This window comes from Phoxinus phoxinus (genome assembly GCF_949152265.1).
Source record: "Phoxinus phoxinus genome assembly, chromosome: 13".
NCBI classification, from domain to species: Eukaryota; Metazoa; Chordata; class Actinopteri; order Cypriniformes; family Leuciscidae; genus Phoxinus; species Phoxinus phoxinus.
Window position 1 is genome coordinate 25,546,762 of NC_136888.1, and position 20,971 is coordinate 25,567,732.

General features: G+C 39.1%; 1 protein-coding gene across 1 annotated transcript in view; it reads left to right on the plus strand.

The window, feature by feature from the left end:
• The first annotated feature begins 962 nt into the window (after window positions 1-962).
• insyn2ab (inhibitory synaptic factor 2Ab) overlaps window positions 963-20,971 on the plus strand; it is a 46,603-nt gene continuing 26,594 nt past the window's right edge. The window contains exons 1-2 of the mRNA XM_079633023.1: window positions 963-1,586; window positions 13,502-14,594. Of these exons, the coding sequence (XP_079489149.1) occupies window positions 13,507-14,594 (1,088 nt within the window). The 5' untranslated portion in view covers window positions 963-1,586; window positions 13,502-13,506. The remainder of the gene's footprint in view (window positions 1,587-13,501; window positions 14,595-20,971) is intronic.

A 20,971-nucleotide genomic window follows, 5' to 3' on the forward strand; every position in this document is an offset into this window, starting at 1 on the left:
TTGCTTATTTATAATACATGATGGAATATCATACATCTCGCAAGTTATTTAGGCAAAAACGTCATGTAGAAATTCAAGGTTATTTTGGCTATACGTGGGTTACTCATAGCCAGACTATATGGGGTATATAGATGGTGAAATGACGGCTATTGCTTGCTGGGAACTTATTGATCATGATGAATTTACAGTGTACTGACATGCGTTGACTACATAGACACAAAAAACACTCATGAAATAATCAACAAACTGATTATTCTGAGTAGAAGAGCAAACACATCTGACACCATAATTTACTAAACATAACAACAAAATCACAAACAGCATTGTAAGTCCTTGGTCAAACATACAATATTAATTATTCATGTCTCAGTGCATGCTGTAAACAGTGGATGGGACAAATAATTTCTTCAGTGTAGAACTAACAAAAATGCATTCATCCAAATCATATGCTATGCTTTTTGATTTGACTTAAAAAGTATATCCTAATAGAAAAGCTTTTTGTTGTATTCCTGAAAGTTGTACTTTGGTACAGCTCTAGTAAGTAAACATAACACAATCAAGTAGCCTACATATTTTGTTGTTTTTTCCAACATGATTTACGTGATCTAGGAATGATTTTTACAGCGTGGCATAGGCTACTGAGCATGATGATCGACACAGTCGTGGTTAGAAGTAGCAACAACAAGGTTGATTGATCCCCAGAGGAATTCTGGTAATTATAAAACACAGAGATGACTCGCGTTAATTAACAATCCAATTACGCTTCCTTACATCTGATTTTTTTTTTCACCCACATTGTAGACTAATCTTCCAATCTCAATCTCTTTCTCATTTAAATCATGCCATCTTGTAACGAGGTGTAATCAGTGTGATAATACACGGGCCAGCCAATTAATATGAGTCACGAGTCAGTGTTATTACTTCTCAGCTTTCGAAACCCCCTTAACACACACATACCCTCTGATTACATAAGCTCTGTTAGTAGCTTAAACTCAGATGAAAGATACGCATGTTAGTATGCGAGATGACCAACTAAACTTGACTGAAACAGGACTCCCCTCACCTCACATCTCTTCCGCTCCCTCCCATCCTTTCTCCTTTATCTTTCTCTCTCTTTTCTGATCAAACACACGAAGTCTGCAGCAGCAGCGGACGAGGAACATCGTCTGCGTGCGCGCGCGCGCCAACTGTCTGTGTTCTTAAGTGTGTGTGTTATGTTTGTGTGTGTGTGTGTGTGTGTGTGCAGTGCGCGCACACATGTGCCTCTCTCAGTGATGTGAGAAATCAAGAGGGACGCATCTCTTAAGCCTCCTTGAGGTGGGATTTCAATTTGACGCAAAAGGTAGCGCGCATCTTCGCTCTCACATACTCTCCTTGCATGTGTGTGAGTGCGCGCGTGTGTGCGCGTGAGCGTGTCCGCTCGCTGCAGCTCCGGCGTTGGGCAAACCCTCTCACTGCTGCACTTCAGCCAATGTGGGAACAACTCGTCCGCCTCGCATGGCTCCTAAAGAAGCGGATATGCCCCAGTGCCACGGGAGACTGACGCCTTCACTGTCTTCCTCTCCTCCGCAAATGGTCCTCTTGGGGTGAGTGTGCCCTCCGTCCAGCTCCGTTTTCACATCAAGGGCTAGAGCAGGATGGTCTGTTTGTGCAGTGCAATTTGCTTCGTTGAAATACGGCTGGCTGACGGTTACTTACTGTACTGGTGCTAAGTGACTGAGTGAGCTTGGTTTCAATTACACTTCATCTGTGTCTGTGCCACAAACTGGAGGATGATAGGCTAAGTAATTTCACTTTTTTTCTGTCCCCTGGAGACGATGGAGCTTGTGAGGTTTGAGATTTATGTGGTTTGTTTGAGCTATTTTATATAGTTGGTTCTGTCATGCAAAAGTCGGATCTTTAGTTCCAGTCTTTCTACAGCCTAAAATATTGTATGTTAAAAGCCAAGTCACGATACTTCCTGAATGCTGCAATAACAGTATTTGTAGGTGTAAAATCAATTTGATGAATGTTTGATTGTCCTTCGTGGATGAGGTATTTTCTCTCCCACGCCTCAGCAGGTTCAGTTTGCGATTGGATGCTGCAATTATCTTTCTCTTATGAATAAGGTGTATCTTCAGTTAAAGTTATTTATTTTAATGGTGGATACTTTTTGTCACTATTACGGGTAGTTAAATAAGCATTTGTTGGAAGCAATTTTTTAGACGTGACAAGTAATCATTTAGAGAACTTTTATGTAAGGTATAAACCTGTCAGCAAAACATGAGAGGATGTGCCTTTGAATGATGGCATCCTTACAATATGATACACTATTGTGCTACATTGTGTGTGTGTGTGCACGCGTGTGTGTGTGAGAGAGAGATTTCCACTTGGACCACCCTGTATGATAGAATGACACTTGCTATCTTCACTGTGATTCAGAATCTCATTTTCTTCAGATATGAAGTTTTTGCCGTTTATATACATGCCAGAATGGAAAATTCTCCAGCGTATTACTTTTTACCCATTTTGAGTAAAATGTTTTCATCATTCTTTCATTATTTTTTCCTTGCAGGAAGATTAGATGCTGTTTTTTTTTATACAGATTTACCTTTCGAGACTTCATCCTTAGGTCTGAAACCAGACTGAGTGAGGTATATTACCTCCTTCCATCTCATTTGAGTATACCATTTTCATCCACCGTCCTCCCTAGCCCTGCACAAGTCTTAGGCCTCTATTTGAGCAGAGGATGAATGCTTTTTGTCACGCTCCAAAGCATCTTTACTCTCATTTTCTTATTTTTTGCTCCTTCAGTTTTTGTTCACGATTCTTCTGTAAGTCGTGACTGATGATGGCCCCTTTGAAATAAGCCTTTGAGTTTAAATTCTATAAATGCGTGAACAAAGGAAAGATAGTTTAAAGGATAAATTACAGTACTTCACTTGTTTTTTTCCAGCACACCTAATCTCATTAATGATTTTCATGGCAACATGTAGAGTGTATTAAACACTTACCTTTCTTTCAGCCCTTTTCAGTCATGATGTCGTAGTCCACTGTAGAGGACATGTGTGTCAAAATATAGTGGGCTTTAATTTTTGTACGATTTTGAAACATAAAAAAAGGTTAGGCTATGTAAAATTAGTTAAAAAAATATGTCAAAATCTGCTCTATTTCTAGGTCTCTAAAACATAAGAACATTTAGAGACATTTAGACACTGTACAGATGTTCTTGCTTCAACTCAAAATGTTTTTTAGATCATTTTTAAATCATGCTGAAGAACATGATCTTCAGGTTTTACACAGACTTGTGTACACAGTTCATGCAGCTTGAGTGCGGCTTTCAGTAAAGCAAAATGTCAAACTTTTTTCAATCCCACCTAAACTATATTGATAACCATTTGTAATGGAAAAAATAGTACATTAGAAAAATGCTAAACGGAAGAATTTGTGAATTCAGAATTTGACCCGCAGAGTATAACATTTTGAATAAAAAATGTGAATGATTAATTTTTTTGTGTGATTCATGCACCAAAAGGGTTAATTTTCTTTCTTTCTGTCATACACCAACCACTTACTGTGGTTTAATGACACCCAAGTGTACATCACAAATCCAAAAGGGGATTCCTCCATTTTCAGTCACTTTAATACTTTAGCTTGTTAGTGGGATTAGTGCCACATTTCTCATTCACAGCCCCGCGCACAGAGCTATGGTAATAGCAGTCATTTGATCCCACTGTACTCCTTACATGGCTTGCTGATAAGTCGGTAAATCCAGTGTTACAAACTAGTGCACTTTCTCTGTACCAGACTGGGTCAACCCAGCCCGATCTGCCGGCGATTTGATTTCGCCATGCAGCTCAGGCTGGAAACCTGTACATTTCTCTATCCTGCTTCCGTTACAAATCTGCTGGAACCAATCACAAACTGGCTTATCCACCTGGCGTGCTATTGGCGGGTTTAACACATCAATCCAATTCCTTTTAACCTCTCGATGATGCTCAATGGCAACTTTAGTTTAGCAAACAAATCGCTCAAGTGGGTGTAAATACCGCTCACTTTCATGTTTTTTTGCACAACCTGCAAAAATGTCTCGATGCCATTGCTGCTTCTGAAAACCGCTGATCAATGCTACAAACCAACACGTTTCCTGCCTGGAGTTTTCGTGTCGCTCTGCAAGGTACATCAACCGGATCATTGGTCTGATTGGTTGAAGGACTGTCCAATTGCGTACAGAGTCATTTGAACTATGCCCGTTGATCACCCCTCTTGTGCAGAAGAAAATACAGAGCAGACTCCCCAGACTAATGTTCAATCTTAAAAGATTGAGCTTGGTCTGGTGGTAGCGAGACTATGTACCAGCCAGTGTCCAAAGTTTGTTTAGAGAAAATGGTGATTTTTGGCCTGTTCCACCTTTCAACCTTCTCAGCTGAATGCAAAAATGAAAATCAGACATTTCATAATTTGTTTGATAGTTAATTTTAGTAAAAATTATTTAAATAAAAAAAAAGTTACAACTAAATTTTAATTCATTTCAGATCATTTCAATCACGACAACTCTCTCGGAGTGTATTATTTATTTATTGTAATTGTGCAATGAATGTATATATGCTTGATTTTGGCTTATGAGATCTGGTGCTGTGGTTCCTGAGCATGTACAGTACAATAGTTTTTTCAGCTTAGTTAAAATAATAAAGGACATGCTGCTGCAAGACTATTTGAAACCCCCCCCATAGCAAATCTCTACAGGTGGTGCTGGGGAGGAGGAGGGGTAAACAGAAGTTTTTATAATCGCACAGCGAGGCGATTGCAGGCTAGGGTACAAATATATACGGTTACGTGGATTAGGAAGTACGTCTGGTTGGCTAATGCCACGGCGTTCGATAAACGAATCAGCACTCGGTTAGAGTTTCATGTATATAGATGCTTTTTGCAGCATGACGAAAAGACAAACAAATACTCCCACTGGATTTTTACACAAAATTGTAGTGGTGACTGCATTTGTCAATCTAAAAAGTTATTGTAAGAAAAAGAAAAAAAAACTTTTCACAAGAAATATAAATTTATCAGTAACTAATAACATATATAATATAATATACTATATATCATAATCATGTATTCTAATTGGGATATGTATTTATTATTTAAAATTGATTTTACTCTCAAGAGCCAGACTTTTTCTGAAGGTTAAACATCTCATTTTCACTGACTTCAGTTTTTAAGAGTGTCAGGCCTAATTTGTACCCTGTTTTTTGGGAAGTGCCATATATGTTAGACAGCAGTGTGAGGACTTTTGGCCTCCCAGCGAGCAACCTTCCAGTGACTCATAACTTTTTACTGTACCGCAGTGTCAGTGCTTTCGGGTTTCAGACTGAGCAGCCATGTGGTGACAACGGAAGGCAACGGCAGCTCAGGAAAATCATTAGATTGTTTTTCACTATAAGGTCTGGTGCTACAAGCAGGGCTCAAAGCCCTTTGCAGAATAAAAGACAGAGATTACAGCGCTCCCAATATTAATGACTGTTGCACCACATGCAGCTTGGGATTATGATAAAGGAAGGAGGGGGAGAGGATAAAAAGGAAAACATTGGACTGGCTGAGGAAATTGTATTATCTGTGTGCTTTTGGAACAAGCGATACATTTATAAATAGCAAACACACCAAGGTTTTCCAAAGGAGACAAATACATTGCTGTTAAAGTCCATTTACCTGTTCTTTTTGACTGAAGTTAATAACTCAGGTTCATGGTTTTTTAAGGCTGAATTGTAATGGTAAGATCTGACAAATCAGCACAGAGACAGGTCAGCTTTCATTTTAACGTGAACCCCAATGCTAATCAACGGTCATGCGTCACAAAAAATATGTCACATTTTGACGTCTGTGACATTTCAAACAATATTTTATTACAAAGTGGTCAAGCCTTTTTTCAAAGGGACCTAATGAAATATGTCAGTTTAGTGTGTTATCAAAAGAGCAACAGACAAGGACGGCTCAAGACCTCAGCGTGATGCAGAAGGACAGTCAGTCTGGTGCTGTTTTATCTATGGCAGACAGGGCCTGATTTATGCATAGGCATTCTAGGCACGTGCCTATGCTCGCACATCTCCTCAATTACAATGAGGAGAAATAATAAAAAAATATTATTATTATTATTTCACCATAATGGAGAAGATGGTTTTAGTTCAGCATTTGTCGTCGAGTAGTCAATCATGCGTTTAAAAGCCTGTGCGTAGATTTTGGAGAAAGCACATAAAAACTGAGCACCCAAGTGAGTTTACTTTCCCCAATGAAACACCAATTATGTAGTGATTGGTACTCATGATTTTTGGATCACATGTCACTAAAGGTGTGGTTATGAGTACATCAGATGACCACTTTCTCTTAGTGCACCAGTCAAGAACTTTTACCTTGGCAGTATGGGAACACCTAACAGGAGCTGTTCAATCATTTAGAATGAATGTAAAGTGGAGGGAGTTGGTCAGCTGAATATATGTGAAAGATTGGCGAGAATTTTTTTTACTTGTAGAGCCTCTTCTGCATTATCAACACAAGTAAGACACAAGTGTAATAAAATAAAAGTTTATTAACAAAAGATAAACAAGAATAACTAACACAACAATAAATGAATACCATGAATGATAAAGGAATAAAGTGCAAAAGACACATGAAATACAAGTGATTAAGTTGGGTGTGGCTATGGCAGAGTTACAGTATGTTGTGTTAATAAAACCAAAAAGGTGAATAAACAAAAGTTTGTGTTATTAGCTAGCATCAGCTATATTACCTCTAATACAAATCTGAAAATTATATACTGATAATATACAATGCCAGGTCACTGGAAAGAGATCTGGTAAAGCTATATTTACGCTCCACGTGGTCGAGTGAGTAGTCCGATGGAGTTGACTTCTTCCACTGGTTGTGCCAGACAATGCAGTGGGGAAAGGAGCCGGACTCCATTTCAACAGCTCTGTGGGATGCTGATCTCCTGGAGCACCAAAGGGTCCTAAAATCTGTAACATGCAGATGAGGCCCTGAGGTAGGTGCAAAAGGTCCTTAACAATAAGGAACACGCAGACGAAGGAACCTTGAAGTGAAGGTTTGCTCCCCCGAGCTTTAACCTTGTTGCTTGTCTGTTTGTCTTTTGCCTCTCTGGGCCAGACACTTTTGTCTCTCTGGTATGTAGACTTGGAACGTGCTGCTTCTGTTATTGTCTCGCTGGACGAAGACTCTGAACGTAGTGTTTGTTAATGTCTCTTTCCTCACAGATAGGAGGCTCAGAACGTGGTTGTATCTGTTGCTGTCTCACAAGCTGTAGACCCAGATTATGGAATCTGTTGTCTCTCTGGGCGAACTGGTGTATCTGTTATGTCTCGCCCGATGGGAGACTCAGAACTTGGTTGATCTGTTTCTGTCTCACCTTCGCAAACCCGAGACTCAGAACACGTGTCTGTTGAAAGGGTGCATTTTTCCCTTTCCGATGAGAAGGATATTGCAATTTGGCGCTTCTCTGTTCCAGTGCTGTGATTGGCTGGTGGCATCAGAAGGGTTTCTGACACAGTGTGGCCCACCCTACAGTACTTTCCCCCATGGAACTCATTTGCATAAAGCATACAGTTAGAAGACTTTAAAGTGTCTTTAAAGTTTTACCAATGCATTTCTCACTTTCCATACCACCACCAGAATATCTTTGGCAATATTCGAAACAAATAAGTCCAAACAAGATGGGAAAAGATTGAACATTTGTTCATTAACAGCTGAATTTGTGTAAGATGTTGCTCTACAAATAGTTGTTACTGAGAATAATTACTTCTCTGAGTAAGTATGACATGGATATGTATGGTTTAACATCAGTTTAAAGGTTTCCAAACATAGTTGTGAATGGATTTGGATGGATCATTGATGGGTCTATTTGTTTCAATCACTGCTGCTGCATCCGGAGGTCCTGAGGAATTTTGATGGCAGTCACAGGCCAAAAAAAAAAAAAAAATGCATGTGGGGGCCAATGAGAAGTCTTGTCCTTCATGGTCTTTGTACCAAAGGCATTCTTCTTGCCCTCTAAGAGGTGGCTGGCTGTTGTCATTGCATCTTTATCTGATGGTGTGTGACAGTTATTTTGTGTTAGTCCACCAAGATCCAATCAAAATGTAGCAAACTTTATCCACTGTTACGAACAGAGAGGGGCCCTGCCATAAAACTGGGCCCTGGAATTTGCTGTTCAACACAATAGCTAATAAACTTTATAACCTGTAAGTTGATGGGAATGTAATGAGATGCAACATCTACCAGGATACCAGCATCGTAATGCGGACAAAACACGTATTTCTGACATTCACTGTTCAAAGACCTTATTTGAGCTTGATTTTGGTACTTTGTTAAATATGACACATGCAAATGTCTGATCATATAAAGTCACGATATCAGCTTTGACAACAGCCACAATCTCTCTCTCTCTCACTCACTCTCTTCTTGGTGGGTTGAAAGCTTGCTGGTAGTTGGTTGATTGCTTCGCTCACAGGCGCCATCATAGAAATAAAAAAAGAAGACAGAAAATCAAGTCGTCAAATCAGCTCAGTTCAAACTGATGGTTTGAACCAGGCGTGGTATTAGAAATACATGGCTAAAACATTCCTGCATTCTCCACCATTATACATTCAAATTCATATTTAGCAGTCTGACAGAGAACCGTGCTAGATAATCCTTATAACAAAAACACAACCATTGTATAATATGAATTATATTAATATTATATTATATTAGAGAGCATTTCCCTGCTAAATGTTACAATGCTTCATTCACACATCATGCTTCATTTGCATTACAAAACATGAATCATTTTTGTAGGTTTTACACAACAGCTGAGTACAATAGCACACAATAAAGCTTCCGATACACACACAACAATAAAACCAGCAAGTACGGTTATATCACTGCGATGTAAAAGGAATACTAATTATATATCTGTGGTAAAAAGTCATATCAGCTCACAAATCCACAGCCAATCTTATTATCCACCCAAAATCATGAGATTAGGACAGATTTTTGATATGAATTCCCTGGTGGAACTGACCCCTAAATCTGAGGTCTCCTTTAATGCAGAATATAGAGGTTGTGTATATCAGGTTGTGCTCCAAGTTGATAGGATTTAAAAAACTGAAGCAGGCATAAATGAGATCTGAAACATAAAGAAACATCTGAGAATATGATGACATTGAATAGGGATGTAAGATGATGTTTTGAACAAGACATTGTTTGGGACATTGGCTCCCCTGCCAAAGGAAGAGCATGGGAAGCTTTACATATCTATACCTAACCATTCATCGACACAGCTGGATGAAAGTGTGGGTTAAATTAATAAATAAATATGTTGAAAACCTAGAAAAAAAATGCGTATAGTTATAGAGTTAAGTCTGTGTCTTTTTTACAGTCTTTTTCAATAGGAGCAGCGGGCCTGTTTGAACTGACATGCTGCTAAAGTGCATGAGGAGAGTTAAGAGGATTACTTTTGCAATTTTAGATTCAATGCATTACTCATAATCCTGGGGTTGACGGTGGCCAAATTGTCAGGGTCGAAGGGGGACCTCTGTGTGTGTGCCTGAAAGTGCCTGAGAGTGAGAGAGACACGGTTTAAAGGGATAGTTAACCAAAAGTTTTAATTTTGAAAGAATTTTCAAGTTGTTTTCCAATTACAGTGAATGGCAACTGAGGCTTTTAACCATAAAGGTGATCTATATGACTATATGCGCTATAAATCGAGGCTTCTGAAGTCAATACAATAGCTTTGCGTGGCTGTCAGACTAATTTTTTAGTGATTTTTTACTGATGATCTCTAGTTAAACTTGAAAATCAGATCAGTCTGATTTGTGAATTAATCATTCAGACAGATTTTGTGAAACAAAAAGTAATTCTTTCCTAAAATGGACATCATTACTTTTCTCATGAACACTCCAAGAAGAGCAAGAGCGTTTGTTGGTATTTTCAGGGAATAACCACCCGGTTCATTCATGTTGATATGGATTATTTTTATGATAATTTTTATGGTGCTGTTGGGTCCTATTTGAAACGTCATTTATTGTAATTGGCTGGAAAACATAACCAGGGTGAGTAAATGATGGGAGAATGTTGCTTTTTAGGTAAACTATCCCTTTAAGAGAGTGTCAAGGTATTTTTGCCGCGTACTCTTCTAGATGAGAATTATTCACTGCAAATTATTGATGATGACAGTAATGATGACAGTAATTGCTGCCATCAAGAAACACGATTACAACGCTAAAGTGTTGCTGGGCCCTCTGGTATCGACCATTAATACCTTCCACAAGAGTAAACAGAATCAGTTGCACAAGTGTCCACCATTAGTTTTAATAATTGCCTCTATGTGGCTTTGAATGCCTTCCCGGGACATTTCAAAATCATTTCCCTGAACACCACAGTGAGTACTTACAAATGACCCAAAGATTGTTTTCAGTCCTTATCATTTTCACGATTCAGTTGGCACTTACGAGACACGCAGGTGAGCCACTACCATGTGGATTTAATTAAATTACAGAATCAATGAATCAATCAGCAATCGCCATCTGTTTAAGGACAGATGGTGCTATAAATCAGAGATTGGTGGGAGTGCAGATGCTAAGATTTTGGCATGTGCAAGACAATACAATTCTGACAAGTGATGGTATGTATTATAAACATTTATCTGGAAAACCACAAACTACATAGTGTTACAAACCCTTTTTTTTGGCCTTGTACCAAACAGCACCTGGATCACTCCTCTGGGTCTGCCATATGGCCTTCTGGGTAATAGTCCACCAACGCCATGAAGTCCACACCCCAGCGGGCTCTGCAAAAGAGCACATCGAGGGGCAGTGACCACTCTTCAATGACTTATGGCTTCATTGACATGCACAACTCTGATACAAAAACAGAAATATTTGCTGTTTGAATCCACTATCACTTATAAATGATAGTGGATTCAAACAGCAAATATTTCTGGTTTGGTATCAGAGTTACTAAAAAACATTTATCTGGATTATAATCCTATAGCATTATAGTTCATATTTTAAAATGTACATTATTACGTAACAGCGATTATAATATTTTATTAATAGTTTGAATTAGCTTTTATTTTTATATTTTCAGTTATAATGTTAGATATAATTTTAGTTGAATTTTTTGTAATTTTGTCATAATAGTAGTCAAGGCAACATTTTTTGTTTAGTGTAAGTGTTTTTTAATCAACAATTTTTTTTTGGATAGTAACAGTTTTAGAGTTAATAATAACAACTGTTACATTACAATAACATTTTTTAGACTTTTAAACTGAAAACAATCAATATACTATGACTAACTAAAATCACTGCCATAATATACTGCATATTCTGCAGCCTGGCCGAAAGTACCCACCATATTAGCTCCAAAAATTGACAGGACACCAGGCTCATTATTTTGAGATGCTGATTAAATCGTTAGCAGGGGCAGTTCAATGACTCAAGGAGGATGAGTGTTATCACTGTCGAGTCAGATAAGCTTACGGAGTGAAAATCAGACACCGAAAGAAACTGCTGCTGCCTGACGGATGACAAGGTGTCCATTTGCATTCTTCCCTTTTACTGAGCCTGCTAGACATTGCAATGACTAATAGTAAAGGACAGCAGCTGAGTGAAATGAATATGATACAGAATGAAGTAGTCTTGGCACTATATTTATCTACATGCTGAAACATTTATTTGACTTCGTATAGCCCAGCCGTGGCATGTTACAAATTGCGTGAACGTGGAATTTATGCGTACAACCATATTAGAACTGGTGATCTGAGATTAGGAATCTTATGTTGTTGAGCTGTAATTTAAACCTTAATTAGTGGTGCTTTGCTATTAGTATTGCTCATATGCGGTGTTAGGGATTTGAACAAACCCCTAATCCTTAATAATAAACTATGAACATGAAGGATATTTCAAATTTTACAGTTTATTGGCAACAATGTGTGCTATTACTTTTCTGAGCAAGACTGTAAATACAGTTAATTTTCATTGTGTGCATTTCAGTTTATTCTGTCTGTTTTAAACTTATTTGTTCATATATATATATATATATATATATATATATGAATATTCTCAATATTATTTGCACATGCGATGTACTCTGTTATTATTTCAATGGAAACTTACCATTGACAGTTACCTTAATTTATACCCTATACTGTATATGTATGTATGCACGCACGCAGAGGTTATAAATAAATACCATTACAACAAATAGAAAATTGTGACATTTATGTTGTTTTGATTTATATTTTTTTGTGCACAGTTTAGATTAGATGTAATTTATTCACATAATGTTCTCGCTCGAGTGTAAAAGTCAAGATCATCTAAAGCATTGAAGTCTGTCACGGAAAACATGAGCTTATTGATGTGATCCATTTGGTTTGCCATTTTAGTCCAACTGTAACTCCTGGTCGTAGACTTCAGTATTTATTTATTGTATACGCAGGGTTATGTTTCTACTTTTTCCTTTTAAAGTTTAATGGTGATGCCTTCAAATATTTAGTAGTAAGCAAGCTGTAACCTGGTGGGTATTTATGCTAAGTTAAGGAACTTGCACAAAAGTAGTGTTACCGCCCCCTCTATCACTTAGAGGAGTGCATATTTTTGATTTGGGCTAGCATGCAACCACTGGCATCCACCCATAACACCTTAGAAACCACCTAGCAATTCCCCAGAACCACCCAGAACACCATAGCAATGCATCAAAACCACTTAGAACACTTTTGCAGCTGTATAGCATAGCCCTGGCAACCACTCACCCAACCACTGTCAGTGAGTTTTGCACAGCCATAGATGAAATTGAAAGCAAACTGGCAAATTATTCACAGTCCACCAACTGGTAAAGCAGAATTTTTTTAGCACACACACCATCCATTAGCTTTTTCAGGACATGAGCAGCTTATTCTCATCCAAATTGCTAAAAGTGACAACAGTGAAAACTCCTGTGCATCACTCTATTTCCTGCACTTCCACGCACATCTTTGATTGCTGATGTCTTTACACCATTTTGTTCCTCTTAATTCAGGTGTCATGTTTTCTTGCGTGTCTGTATTTGCCATCAAGTGTTGAGTTATATTTCATATCTGATGATTCAAAGGCCTTGCTCATCTTGCTGGCAGTGCTTTACCCCCCATCTCCCATGTTCTGGCAGCCTCATTAGAGGGATGAAGCCTTACTGTAATGAGAGAGCATGAATGCAGGTCGCTCTGTGTCAGCTGTGACTTCCACCGCTAAACAAAATACAGACGCACACAAAAAAAAAAAACTAGCTTTGACTGCCAGGATGTTGTGCGCTGAAGAAAAGACAAAACTAGGCCATCTGTGCTTGAGCTGCAATCACTGCCATTTTATTAACTGTAAACTGCCATCTCTCTCTCTCTCTCTCTCTCTCTCTCTCTCTCTCTCTCTCTCTCTCTCTCTCTCTCTCTCTCTCTCTCTCTCTCTCTCTCCTCTATCTCTCTCTCTCTCTCTCTCTCTCTCTCTCTCAGGAGTTATGGTCAGTAAGGAGGCAGGCCGCTGCACTCTGTCAAGCTCAGAGTCTGACTCGGAGTCCGGCGGGCCTTCGCTGGAACAAAGCGGAGCAGACTCGGTACGCAAGCGAAACAAAGCCCTGCAGGTGCGCTTTAAAGACATCTGCGAGGCGCAGAATGAGGCCGCCCATCGAGGTGGCAGGAACCGCTCTGTTTCCTGCAAGGTCATCCACCGGAGGTACATGACCATGCCAGCACGCCGTTCCATCCCGAATGTCACCAAGAGCACTGGTGTGCAAACCTCACCCGACTTGAAGAAGCGCTACCAGACTTTCCCCTTCGAGCGCAAGAAGGGAAACGTCATCAAACACACCGCTCTGGTGGAGAACTACCCGGATCAAAACAACGGCTTTCTCAGTGACGTGAAGGCTGGGGAGCGAGCGGAAAGGTGCGACGGACGGGTGCAGCAGACCCGAGTGTTGCTCCACACTACGCCGCAGTGCAGCGACGCAAAGGACTTATGCGCCGGGCCAGACTGCTCGGATGGAAAGCTCTGCCCTGATCCATTAGATACGGTTTCTGATCAGCCGGACTCAAGGAGAGACGCCAACGTCCCGGGGAGTGGGGCCAAGCACAAAGGATTATCAAGTGAGAGCGAGGCAGGGGCAGGCCAGCAGCCCAACTGTGCCTCCTCAACCACGCCGACTCAACCTCTGCAGGTCAGGGGTGACTGTTCAAAGATTTCCGGCCCTATTGCATGGACGTCTTTGACACAAGTGGAATGCCTGGAGAGTCCCTCAGGGAGCTGCAAACGCAAAAAAGTCACAGCACAGCTGAATGGATTGCAGGGGCAGTCTCAGGCTTTGCCTCATTCGGCGAGCTGTGCTTCCCAGGCCCACATACATGCCCACTGTCACAGTAACCAAAAGTCGGGCACCGCAGAGACCAGGCAGGGCACAAGGGGGCAGATGATTGCTCTCCCAGGGGCCGATGGGAATGTGAAAGCCAGGCTTCAAACCATGGAGGCTCTGATCAGCTCCAGTCAAGAAACCATCAAAGTGCTGCTGGGGGTCATTCAGGAACTGGAAAGAGGAGAAGCACAGCGAGAGGGGTGAGTCCCAGTGTTCATGTAAATTATTTACTATTTATCAACTGTATTTGCGCAGTTTTTGTGTTTCAGGTTTGTTTTCTCAATGTGAAAAAAGGCAGCATCACATGTATGTGTTTACAATATACATCTGTGACACTGTTTCAAATGTGTACGGTAACCGCAAATAGGAATGCATCAATTTAAAAAAAAATTGAAGATAAACTTTAAAAAATATATTTAAAAAGTTTTTGTATGCTAGTATTTTCTCTAAAATACCTAATTTACCTAAATACTAAAATCAATCATTTTAAAGGTTAAGTGATTTTTGTCATCACAACATCACATGGTACAATATGAAAAATGGATATTCATTCAACAATAAAGATCACATTTTTTTTAGCAAAGGTCATTTAAATGTAAAAATAAGAAACATAAATTTACCATATCAACTGATATACAGCATATCCAATATCAATAAATAAATAAAAATCTAAAATATCGGAGAGTGACCAATATGGTAGGTACTGATATACTGTGCATCCCTAATTTTAAACAACTTGACAACTCAAGTAAAAAAACGTTGTTGCAATGACATTTAATTATCGACAGATATTTTATTATGTGTTGTGACTTACATCCTAATTAAATGGATTATTGAGAAAAAAAAAATTCACTGTGGATTTGATTAAAGTAATTAGTTCTGTTTGGATAGAGGGCGAACTGAATGCTAGCTTGCTGTCAATTTGCAAGAAAGTGGTGGCAATTATGCATGGAAATACTTTTCACCGTAAGATCAATAAAATGCATTTACAAAATAAAGAGGGTGAATTTTTATTTTATGATGACTTAAATTGAAGACTTTGTGTTTAAATAAAGTTCTTTAACGATGCAATACAATCCTTACACATAATATCTGCTTTAAAACGCTCAGGCCCACTTGTCTAGACTTCCATGTATGTTTGTATGTAAATGTGATTCCTATTACCGTAACTTTTCATATTATCATTGTCGGTGGTAATCAACAGGGCTCTACTGAAGTGGTCCATATAACAAGTTGTAAATAATGCAATATTCCTTTTAGCCTGGTGTTGGCACCAAGTTACAGTTAGTAGTTAAAATCACGTGTTATTTATGCGTTTAAATGCAATTGTTATGGAAATTGGGTCATTTATAATAGTGACACAAGTATCCAGAGGGGACCCAAGCAGTGTTTTTGTCCTTATCCAAATCATTAAATAAACCTTGACAAGTGCATGAAGTGAATTAAACTGTGACACGCTTTTCTGAATGAACATGTTGAACAGCCGTAAGAACACTGACATTTGCTCTGGGATTAATTAATCGTAACGTCATATCATTTATGTATTGTTTCAGTTCATTGTAGTGTTGCTAGAGTTCACAGTACCATAGTGAGTGTGTTGTAGAACTGTTAGAGAAACAGTTCTGTTCACTTACATCGCTTGCGTTCAAGTGACGTGACGCTTTTCAGTTGATTGTGAGGCATTTGCCTCCATTGTGATTTGCTGTCTCTGCAGTTTTTAATCACATTACTGCAATATTTAACACTTTCTTTAAAAATTCTGTCATCATTTACTAAAGTTCCAAACTTGTATTAATTTCTGCTGAACACAAAAGAAGAATTATAAACATTTTGAAGCATGCTGATAACCAAACATTTCCCATTTACTTGCATAGTATTTATTTCCAGCTGTTTGGTTACCGACATTCATACAGTTTTGGAACAACTTTAGGGTGAGTTAATAATGACAGAATTTTCATTTTTGGGTGAACTATGCATTCAACTGTTACCAATTTATTTATGAGCAAACATTTTCTGTCAATAACCTCATTCCTATAAGATGTTTTGTTAAGCAACAGTAGCAAAGGGATGCGGGGCTTAGTGAGGTGTCAAGTCATTGGCTGTAGTTATTGTTCACAAATCTTGAAGAATAATGTTTGTGCTGGAGCTACTCTTGTGTTGCACTACTTCATTTAGCAGACAAGGTCACTGGTAAACAAAGCATTTCTAAAATGATCCATCATACCTGATTTATGAATGAAAGGCAGGTAGTCAGCAGGGAATATGTATTCAATTTCAGCAGCTTGAATATTTTAATTTCAAGGCATTTATGTTGTCGGTGCCACACAGGTATAATCCGGCACTGTGAGCAACATGAACATCCATTTATAACAAGTGTTTAAAGCTTTTAAATGCACTTCAGCTCCATTTTCATGTCAGCATCTTTCGTGAGTGCCAAAAATTCAGGGTTATGCATTGTGTGGTGACTGTTGAAATTGCAATATGGGAAGCAAATGAGTTGAAAAGATGCTTTGGTGCCTGTTGAAAGCCACTTGCGCAACAACACGGGGACACTTCAATGTCAGATGTCATCCTGCATTCCCTAATACATGATGCTCCACGGGCACAGAGCCTACCTCACTTTCTCTCTGCCGCTTGTGACGGCCTGCCCGATGAGAGGAAAGAGCTCGATACAATCAGTGCTCCTCATGTTTAATAATGCCCCTCCATTAAGTGGACGTCTCTTCTGGTTGGGATGCTAGAAGCTTTAGAAGTGCCTGCCTCAGCTGTTGGCCGACGGGACGTGACAGTTTATTTAGTAAAGGTCGATAAGAGGCGCTTCTGGAAATATTAGCAGCTCTTAATCCCTGGTAGACTTCCAGTAGGAATGTTAGGCATAGGCATTTTATGTTTTTTTATACATATACATTACCGGTCAAAAATGTAGGTCAATAATATATTTATTTATTTATTTTTGGAAGAAATTAATTATTTTATTGCATTAAATATGCATTAAATTGATCAAAAGTGACAGTACAGACATACAGTAATTTGACAAAATATACTTTTTTATTATTATAAGCTGTTCTTTTGAGCTTTCATTAAAAATCCTGAAAAAATTGTATTACAGTTTTCACAAAAAATATTATGCAACAGATATTCAAAAGAGTATTGTCCCAACCAATGGACAAATGTCCTCGTAGGTTCAAACCCAACTCCTAGTAATAAGAATTAGGTTTTTAATTTGATTTGTAAACACAAATTATACATTTGAAATAGCAGCTTAAAGTGGGAAATTCTAATGTGAGTCTGTTGCAGTTTTTTTTTTTTTTTTTTTAAGAAGTATTTTCCCAACCATGATGGCCGAGTTAGGCGTTGGACTTTAAATTCAATGGAAAAAATGTTCTTGTGGCGTTGGACTTAAGTTCATTGTCTTGTTTTGTGTATAGCGCAAACTGTCTTCCGTGCGTTTACTTTTTGTATTTCTTTATTTTGACATTGTTTATTAAAGCAGTTCGCTGTATTTAGTTCTACGCTGCCTTGTCTCATCTTCTTTATCTGATCTATTTATGACTCATGGTTACTGTTGCTAATTCAGACAAGCTTTACAGAACATCCCAGAAATAAACTAAAGATTTCTGCAATATTTTTGTGTTATTATTTTTAAAAAATAAAATATGTATAATAATGTTTAATGTGGTTTGGATATTTTTTTTTATTTTTACAATGGCTGGAATAAATTGTGATAATTTGAACTGATGCTTTTCTTTTTTTAATGTTAAATTAAGCAGCAATGTAAAACATCTAAATCAAGGCTTCTCACAGTCAAATGCATCTGAATCCTCAAAAGCAATTAGAACTGATAACAAAATCCTCTCTGGATACCGTGTGCCCATTAAGAGTGACCCGTCATCAACATTTGACCATAGTTCTGGATAATTCATCTGAAATGACTCTTTCTCTATCCAAACACAGAGATCTGTAGAATTACATGCGAGAAACCAAAAGTACTTGATAATCCAACAGCTGCTGAGACAGGATCTGTCCATAATAATTTTAGGCTGGGCTCAGTGAGGGGTCAATTATGGTCCAGTTCTAAATGGTAGCACTTTACGCCGACCTGCCGTACCATTACCCATTTAGTATGGTAGACGTCTCGTCAGCAGCAAATGGTTGTATTTGTGTATATCTCACCTTAACTATTCCTTGAAATGAGTCAAATTTGCCACTCAGAGCTGGTCTAAAACTTCTAGTCTCAGCACTTAAGGTCCTTCAGGCATTGCTTTGGGCAGTTAATGGCCCTCAAGCCTAACTCACTGTCTAAGGAGCGCTGGACTTCTTTCTATTCCTAAGCCAGGAGTGAGGGAAGCAAGACGTATTTTTTAAGAGCACAAAACCACTACTCAAACAGCCTCAATTAGCAATGCCTCATCAGGCAGCCCTTTCATCTTCCAAAGGACAGTGCGTCTGTTTTTTTGCGTGTATGTGTAGCTTCCATCTTCCACAATGAGTGTGGGGACTATTATTAGAGGCAGGACCTCTGTGCCTGCTCTCCCACATGCTAGGTGTCATCAGAGCAGCTGAGCTCAGAACCGATGAGTGGCTCAGTGTGGGCACATGAAAGCCCAGCCAGTCTCCCTGGGTTAAACCAGCCCGAGCCAAGAGTTTGATGTTCCTCTCTGTCTGAGAGCAAAGCTTTTAGTGCAAACAAAGCGTCTGCATGCTGCTGACAGCCAGGGTGGGAAGAGCCTAAAATGCCAAGCACTTGGGAGCCCTGGCGTGGATGTCTCTGGAACACCGGTGTAGAGCCTTCAGGTGTTAATCCAGCTTTTAGTGCTGATAGAGACGTGCTGCATTTTCCCAGTTAGTTAGCTTTTGCTGGGTGTAGCTTGCAATAGAATAATACTACAGTACTGCACAATATTATGTGCACTGATTCATAAGTCTAACACAATTTAGGCCATTTTTTTTTACATACTGATCAGAGTAAGAATTCCCTAAACCGTGAAATATTACTGGAAATAAATGAGCAATATCACACAAGTAGCCATGTGATATTGCTCGATTGCCTCGTGCCGTAGGCAATCACAGCTGTGCTGATATAGAGCCATATTGCACAGCTACGAGTGTGATGTTGTGTGATATTGCTTTTATACAACAGTTCGATGGCAGTGTGTAAATAAATAAGCAACGACACAATTATGGGCCCTATTTTAACGATCTGAAACGCAAGTATCAAACGCGAAACGCAAGTAACTTTGTGGGCGGATCAAATAACTTTGCTATTATACCGGCGGGATAAATTACTCTTGCGCCGACGCAAATCTAAAATGGGTTGGTCTGAAGCAGCTTCATTATTCATACAGTAGGTGTGAAATAAACCAATCAGAGCGTCCTCTCACATTACCTTTAAGGTAATTATGCGCTTGTTCCATTGCGGATTGCTATTATTACGGCGGATTTGCCAGGCGCACGCCAGGAGCGATTCACAGCCGAGGAGACCAACGTTCTCGCCGGCGCTGTAAAAGACAGAGAAGTGACATTGTATGGGTAAGGAAGAAACCCACCCAAATTAGCTTCGGTTAAACAGGCGTATAATAATTTGGGTAAATGTGTAAGCTAGATTTATGCCTATTTTTTCACATCTTCATGGAAACAACAATGATTTCCCTCGTGTATTACAGTTTTTTTCGATTGCTAAACGACAGTGAGCACAACTGGAGCTACATGTGCAAAACTCTAACTACAGTCTGCACAGCAGCAGTTCATGTGGACCAAACTCTAGTTAGTTTTTCATTGCTTGAACACAGTTTTCAAAACTCTACACACTTATCCCATGACTTTAACCACAACCTGCACAACACTGTGGATTTACAGCACTTTGTTCAAATGCTAACACACTGCTGTCAAAACTGTGAACCACACATTCAAAACAGAATAGATTTCAGCCTTGTGCCTTTCAAACATTGCTGATGGCAACTTCAGCTGAAACAGGTGAGATTTACATCCTTACAGTAAATGAGAACATTACAGGAATATATTTTGTATTGCAATTATAGAATATTTACACAGATATATTACAGTAAGTTTGACTGTAAAATATATTTTTACTGTATTACTGTATATACTGTAATATACAACAGGACCCAAAGGCTGGCCCCAACAGGAGGAAGAGGAAAAATATTTTCAGATGCGCAGGAAAATGCTATTGTCTCAGATTTATGGTTTTGTACCTGCCTGCATATTCACCCTTCCTCAACCCAATAGAGGAGTTTTTCTCTGCCTGGAGGTGTAAAGTGTTTGGTCACCACCACCCACATGACCAAATGTCTCTTTTGGAAGCCATGTGTGCCGGATGTGAGGACACGAGTCCAGAGGACAGGGATGGATAAGGCACTCCAGAAGGTGCAGGGCAAGAGAGAACATTAGATGATGTTGATGAAAACCTGTGGCCTGATGCTAGAGAGAGGCAGGATTAGCCCCTCAATTATTTGTTCGAATTACAGTATGTACTTTTAGTTTCTACCTTTTTTTCCTCATTACTGTAATTCCGTCAATTACTACAGACTATTGTGAAGCAAACTGCTAATTTTCATTT